This window comes from Coturnix japonica, chromosome W, assembly GCF_054131305.1.
Source record: "Coturnix japonica strain WE chromosome W, WE-NBRP24, whole genome shotgun sequence".
Classification (NCBI taxonomy): domain Eukaryota; kingdom Metazoa; phylum Chordata; class Aves; order Galliformes; family Phasianidae; genus Coturnix; species Coturnix japonica.
In genome coordinates, this window is record NC_140701.1 from 21,098,703 (window position 1) to 21,106,513 (window position 7,811).

Here is a 7,811-nt window from a genome sequence, read left to right on the forward strand (position 1 = left end):
AACAGGGAGATCAAGCACGCTCTCAGCAGGGTGTTGCAATATGCACTATTCCAGGTTCCATAAAGTGCACATCTTCCTCACAAGATTCCCTGTGATGGTTCTTTATCTTTTATTCGTGTTTGTATTTTTGATTTTGTGTAATACTGTATTTTGCAAATACACCAGATTGGTGTATGCCCGCAGTTATTGGCCCCGACCAAGCGGTTGTTCAGACACGCAAGGGTTAGCACACAGGCTTGAAGAACCATATGCCACCAGTGGTGCCCCTTGTGAGGCAAGACTGTTGTGTTTTATCCCCCTGTGTGGGTGCTATACTGGGGTAGACGGTGCACTGTATCACACTCGCACAACTAACAAAAGACAAAAGGCAAGGTGACTAGCTTCAACCAACAGCACCTTTATCTGCCAGCAACATTCCACTGCATGAGCTTGAATCCCCGCCCCATATCCTTGGCAGTCATTATACCCATTATTGTGTAACTCTACCTCTCCTGTTGGAGGGGGAAAGGGGGAAGAGAAAGTGGTGGAGCTCGTAAGGCCAGAAAGGGGTGGTTCTTCTGCCCCTGTAAGAGACCATGCTTTTTACATTACTGTCTCAAAGTTTGCTGAAATGGACAAGTTCAGGCAAGTCCTGGCCAAGGTTCCAGGGCTCCCTTTGTCTGAGACACACAGGAACCAAGGTTCGAGAAATCCCTTTGTTCAAGAGATGGACAAGTCCAGGAGCTATGAAAGGGAGATAAGATGCAGATTAATGGCCCTAAAGTGGTCTTTTTGTGTGGGCCTATCTCAAGGAAGATGGCCATCTCCGAGGAATTCACATGACTCTGACCCGAGCCTTCCAGAAATGTCACGAAAGCTGGGAAGAAGAAGGATAAAAAGGGCACGTACAAACCCCGAATGGAGGTTTTCTGACACCAGATGCCTCACTATGGAAACAAGGAGGTTTTCTGTCATCAAATGCCTCTCTACGTGAACGCCTGCATGCTGAAGAAGATGCCTGCATGCTGAAGAACCTTTTAGGTTTTCTAGGTATCTGACCTCAGATTCCTCCACCGTTGTCCTACTGCTGCCTACTGTCTCTTCTGAGATTGCTGCTCGAGACTCTGCTTCGGGAGACCTCGCTACGTTGACCACTTTCTCTGCGTTTCACCGATCTGCTGTTTGCGGCCTGCTACACTGCTGCTGCTCTCCCCTACGCTTGTGTCATGGTTTTGTAATTTTGCTATCAGTATCAGTATTCCACATCATAACATCATGTAAAGTATGGATACTTCTATTGAATGTGCAGTCCACAGAAGAAGACTACATATCCCAGAGAACAACGGGGTTAATGATAAGTCACGGGACCAGGACTCTATATAATCTCATTTCCAGGCTGGAGTGCCCTCCTTCTTCTCTCGAACTTCTCGGAGAGTGGGAAGCGTTCCAGCCGTGTCGCCTAGAGTTCACAGTAGGCCTCTCGGTTTTCGGGGACTCTCTCTCTCTGTTTCGTTCAATTTGTTAGCCTCAATTATATTATATTGTGTTATCTTGTATTTCGGTATCATATTTAGTAAAATAAGTTTTTCCTCCTTAGATTGTCGCTGTTTTATCCCACTCCCTTTTTCCCCCTCCTTTCCGGGCCCCGGGAGGGGGGCCCACGGGGTGGCTTCCCCTGTCACGGGCATAGGTAAATCTAAGTAACCCGTGACAGATTTTTTGGTGGAGAATGCGGGCATAGAGCTTTTTAGCTTTTAGAACAACTCTCTCTTTACTCTTAAAGAGCTTCGTTAGGGGAGTGTTATCTTTTCGTAGCTGCTCACTGAGAACGTGACCTTGAAATACCAGACAAATTGTCAACATTAAGGGCTGCTGTACATTCTCAGCACTGCTATCTAACTTTTGTGTAGAAAACAAAGGGATTTCTTTCTCCCTTAGAGCAAAGCTAGCTAGCTCTGACTTTTACAGAGCCTGCCAGCTATGAATCCACTCTTCATCCCAGTTGCTCTGTTTAAGGGATTGAAAGCAATTATGATCTTCTTAAAGTATTGGTCAACTATTAACACCATAATTTGGTGTTGTGGAATTGTGCAGGTATATAGCCTAATAAGGTGGATACTGATGGAGACACCTGCCTGGTACTTTTATGAGATGTGGTATGGTCAGAATTTTGGCACCTACATCCCAGATGGAATTGTGAATCTTACAAACACTTGCATCCCAGATGGAATTGCGAATCTTACAAGTACTTGCATCCCAGATGGAACAGGCAATTTTACAAACACCACCATGTTTAATTCATTGTACAGGCTAAAAAAACCCTTTTTATTTAGGTTGTACTCTCAGATTTCCACACGCCTTTCAATAACTGAGATAGGGTTCATACTTGCATCCATGTTATCACTATTAATGAATGCATATATGTTCCTATGCATTCGTTCTATGCGGAAGTCTCCTCCAGAACCAGAGAATGATGACTGGCAGGGAATATGGAAAGGTTTAGGAAAAGTCTTAGAAGCATGGGGACCCGCAGTGTCATGGGATTTCACTCTTGAACACCTAAGGGACCCTAAGAAATTAAGTGAGTATTTGGGTCAGAGATCTAAGGAGGTAAACCTTATGTGGGGTTTGGCTTATGCATACCGTGCTTTGTATCATACTATTCTGGAGAGAGAGAGTTTCCGATCTGAGATTCAAGCCCAAGTTAATTCTGATCAGTCACAGGAGGCATCAGTAGCAATATCAGTTGCCCCTGTGGAAGGCAAGAAATGGAAACGGGTGTCCACGCGTCTAGAACGAAAAGAAGGAGAAGCACAGGGGGGGGCTGCAGAAGACCCAGGTGCCGGGCATGGAGCAGTACCGAAAAAAGCAAAGGCAAAAACCAAGAGGCATGAAGAAGAGACTGATGATGAGGAGGAAATCACCTATTGTCGACCTCTGAAGCTGACTGAAATCCAAGGCTCAAGAAAGGAGTTCACACGGCGTCAAGATGAAGGTATCCTTGCTTGGTTGCTTCGCTGCTGGGACAATGGGGCCAACAGCTTGTCTCTAGATGGTAATGAAGCTCGCCAACTAGGAAACATTGCCCAAGATGCAGGTATCGACAGAGGGATTAGCAGATGTTCGGATGGAGCTGCCACTCTCTGGTTGCGGCTGTTAGAAGCCGTGAGAGAAAGGTACCCCTATAAGGATGCTTTGAAGCCTAAATTTGATAGTTGGAATACCGTCCAAAAAGGTATTCAGCGCCTGAGGGAATTGGCCATGGCGAAAATGTTGTACAGCCCTGATCCAAGCGAACTTGACCCTGAGAGAGTGAGGGCCGATCCTGACATGTGGCAGAAAATCACAAGTACAGCACCAGAGAGAATGGCACAGTCATTGGTAACAGGTTCTAAAGGGTTCGTGGACAGATGGCCCCGAGTTGTTGAGCTGATTATAATGCTTCAAACCACCGATCAGCAGCTCCCTCAACTGCATGCCGCAGTTTCTGCCATCTCACGGCTAGAAAACCGAGTAGATGAAATGTGCAAGAAATTGTTTCCATCAACTAATCGTAATGATGATCCCGTAATAGTATCAGAAACAACTGATGAAGGTCAATCCTCGTACGGGCCACCAGGTCTAATGAAGGATCTGATCAAAGTATTCCAGTCCTACTCCTCACCTGCATCATCAAAAGTCTCAGCTGTTAAACGCACACGCTTCCCAGCTCGAGCAAAGAACAACAGTACGATTGCACCGCGTGTTTCCATGTGGCGCTACCTACGTGACCGTGGAGAAGACATGAGGAAGTGGCATGATCAGCCCACTTCTGCACTACGAGCACGGGTGAAAGAACTACTAGACATACCAACCACCAGTGGAGTTGCTCCAGTCATCACAGGTAACCAATAGAGGGGCCCTGCCCTCAGTCAGGGGAGGGAAAGGGATAATAGAGTTTATTGGACTGTGTGGATTCGATGGCCTGGCACATCAGAACCACAGGAATATAAGGCGCTGGTGGATACCGGTGCACAGTGCACCCTAATGCCCTCCAGTCATGAAGGGACAGAATCAATCCATATTTCTGGAGTGACTGGGGGCTCTCAAGAATTGACTGTGCTGGAGGCTGAAATAAGCCTCACTGGCAAAGACTGGCAAAAACATCCTATTGTGACTGGCCCAGGGGCTCCATGTATACTGGGTATTGATTACCTCAGAAGGGGGCATTTCAAGGATCCTAAGGGGTATCGATGGGCCTTTGGGATAGCTGCTGTAGACATGGACAACATTAAGCAGCTGTCTGTTTTGCCTGGCCTGTCAGAGGACCCATCTGTTGTGGGGCTGCTACGAGTAAAGGAGCAGCAGGTACCGATTGCTACAAAGACAGTGCACAGACGGCAGTATCGCACCAACAGGGATTCCTTGCTCCCCATTCATGATTTGATTCGCCAGTTGGAGAATCAGGGAGTGATCAGTAAAACTCACTCACCTTTTAACAGTCCCATATGGCCAGTGCGTAAAGCCAGTGGAGAATGGAGGCTGACAGTAGACTACCGTGGCCTGAATGAGGTCACACCCCCATTGAGCGCTGCTGTGCCGGACATGTTGGAACTCCAGTACGAGCTGGAGTCAAAAGCAGCCAAATGGTATGCCACCATTGACATTGCCAATGCCTTCTTCTCTATTCCTTTGGCTGCAGAATGTAAGCCACAGTTTGCCTTCACCTGGAGGGGCATTCAGTATACTTGGAACCGTTTGCCCCAGGGGTGGAAACACAGCCCAACCATTTGCCATGGGTTGGTCCAAACTGTACTGGAACAAGGTGGTGCTCCTGAACACCTGCAGTACATTGATGACATTGTTGTGTGGGGTGATACAGCAGAAGAGGTTTTCACAAAAGGAGAGCAGATCATCCAAATTCTTCTACAAGCCGGCTTTGCTATTAAGCGAAGCAAAGTAAAAGGACCTGCCCAGGAAATTCAGTTCTTAGGTATAAAGTGGCAGGATGGACGTCGTCACATCCCAACAGATGTGATCAACAAAATCACTGCCATGTCTCCACCAACTAGCAAGAAAGAGACACAGTCTTTCCTGGGTGCAGTAGGCTTTTGGAGGATGCACATTCCAAACTACAGCCTCATTGTAAGCCCCCTTTATCAGGTGACGCGGAAGAAGAACGATTTTGCATGGGGCCCTGAGCAGCAGCAGGCTTTTGAACAGATTAAACAAGAGATAGCCCGAGCTGTAGCTCTGGGGCCAGTACGGACTGGACAGGATGTAAAGAACATCCTCTATACTGCTGCTGGAGAGAAAGGCCCCACTTGGAGTTTGTGGCAAAGAGCCTCAGGAGAGACCCGAGGCCGACCCCTGGGATTCTGGAGTCGATCATATAAGGGGTCTGAAGAGTGCTACACTCCAACTGAGAAGGAGATCTTAGCCGCGTATGAGGGGGTTCGGGCTGCTTCCGAAGTAGTCGGGACTGAAACACAGCTCCTTTTGGCACCTCGACTGCCAGTGCTGAACTGGATGTTCAAAGGACAGGTTCCCTCCACTCATCATGCTACCGATGTCACCTGGAGCAAGTGGATTACGCTGATTACACAGCGAGCGCGAATGGGGAACCTCAATCGTCCAGGAATCCTAGAGGTAATCATGGACTGGCCTGAAGATAAAAGGTTTGGAACATCACCAGCAGAAGAGGTATCACGTGCTAAAGAGGCCCCACCATACAACGAATTACCAGAAAATGAAAAGAAATATGCCCTATTCACAGACGGATCATGTCGCATTGTAGGGAAGCATCGCAAATGGAAAGCTGCTGTGTGGAGCCCCACACGACAGGTTGCAGAGGCCACCGAAGGTAAGGGAGAATCAAGTCAGTTTGCAGAGGTAAAAGCTGTCCAGCTGGCCTTAGATGTTGCTGAACGGGAGAGGTGGCCAATGCTGTATCTTTATACTGACTCATGGATGGTGGCAAACGCCTTATGGGGGTGGTTACAGAGGTGGGAACAAAACAACTGGCAACGGAAGGGTAAATCTGTTTGGGCCGCTGAATTATGGAAGGACATTGCTGCCCGAACAAAGAATATGGTTGTAAAGGTGCGTCATGTGGATGCACATGTGCCCAAAAGTCGGGCTACTGAAGAACAACAAAACAACCATCAGGTAGATAAAGCTGCCAAAATTGAGGTGGCTCAAATTGACTTGGACTGGCAGAATAAGGGTGAATTATTTCTAGCTCGATGGGCTCATGAGACCTCAGGTCATCAAGGAAGAGACGCGACATATAAGTGGGCCAGAGACCGAGGGGTGGACTTAACCATGGACGCTATTGCGCAGATTATTCATGATTGTGAAACATGTGCCATAATTAAACAAGCGAAAAGGATGAAACCTCTCTGGGAGGAAGGGCGGTGGCAAAAGTATAAATATGGGGAGGCGTGGCAGGTTGATTATATCACCTTGCCACGATCTCGCAGTGGTAAGTGTTATGTACTCACCATGGTAGAGGCAACCACTGGGTGGCTTGAAACATACGCAGTACCCCATGCAACTGCTCGAAACACCATATTAGGTCTTGAGAAACAAGTCCTGTGGCGACATGGCACCCCAGAAAGAATTGAATCTGATAATGGGACACATTTTAAAAATTCCCTTATAAATACTTGGGCCAAAGATCATGGCATCGAGTGGATTTATCATATTCCCTACCATGCACCAGCTTCTGGTAAAATTGAACGATATAATGGGTTGTTGAAAACTATGTTGAAAGCAATGGGTGGCGGAACATTTAAGCACTGGGAGAAGAATCTGGCAGAAGCCACTTGGTTGGTGAATACTAGAGGATCTGTCAATCGTGATGGTCCTAGTCAATCTAGCCCCCTACACACTGTAGAAGGAGATAAGGTCCCTGTTGTACATGTAAAGAACATGTTGGGAAAAGCTGTTTGGGTCCTTCCAGCTTCTGGAAAGGGCAAACCTATCCGTGGAACTGTCTTTGCCCAGGGACCTGGGTGCACTTGGTGGGTAATGCAGAAGGATGGGGATGTTCAATGTGTACCACAAGGGAATTTGATGCTGGGGGAGTGCAGTCAATAATTTTATGTATTTATATGTATATATGTTTGCATGTGTAGTGTATTTTAGTTATTATAGTTGTACATTTAGTTATGTTACATGTAATTCTACTGTTTAGCTATCATAATTTTACATACGTGTATATATATGTATATATATTTACCATGATGTAATAATGTAGAATAAGGGGTGGAATGTCATGGTTTTGTAATTTTGCTATCAGTATCAGTATTCCACATCATAACATCATGTAAAGTATGGATACTTCTATTGAATGTGCAGTCCACAGAAGAAGACTACATATCCCAGAGAACAACGGGGTTAATGATAAGTCACGGGACCAGGACTCTATATAATCTCATTTCCAGGCTGGAGTGCCCTCCTTCTTCTCTCGAACTTCTCGGAGAGTGGGAAGCGTTCCAGCCGTGTCGCCTAGAGTTCACAGTAGGCCTCTCGGTTTTCGGGGACTCTCTCTCTCTGTTTCGTTCAATTTGTTAGCCTCAATTATATTATATTGTGTTATCTTGTATTTCGGTATCATATTTAGTAAAATAAGTTTTTCCTCCTTAGATTGTCGCTGTTTTATCCCACTCCCTTTTTCCCCCTCCTTTCCGGGCCCCGGGAGGGGGGCCCACGGGGTGGCTTCCCCTGTCACGGGCATAGGTAAATCTAAGTAACCCGTGACAGCTTGTTTTGCCCCAGACCAACGTTAACAACGTGCTACGGGACACTGCTGCATCCAGGAGGTGACTATTACCCGCTTTAACGTAATT

The 7,811-nt window shown here is 46.8% G+C and overlaps 1 protein-coding gene across 1 annotated transcript; it reads left to right on the forward strand.

Annotated features, from left to right (window-relative positions):
• Positions 1-1,193: 1,193 nt before the first annotated feature.
• LOC146754590 (uncharacterized) lies at positions 1,194-7,607 on the forward strand. Its single transcript, XM_085527543.1, has 2 exons — positions 1,194-3,862; positions 4,661-7,607. The coding sequence occupies exons 1-2, from the start codon at positions 1,960-1,962 to the stop codon at positions 7,057-7,059; spliced, it is 4,302 nt and encodes a 1,433-aa protein (XP_085383669.1). The 5' UTR covers positions 1,194-1,959; the 3' UTR covers positions 7,060-7,607.
• The last annotated feature ends 204 nt before the right edge of the window (positions 7,608-7,811 follow it).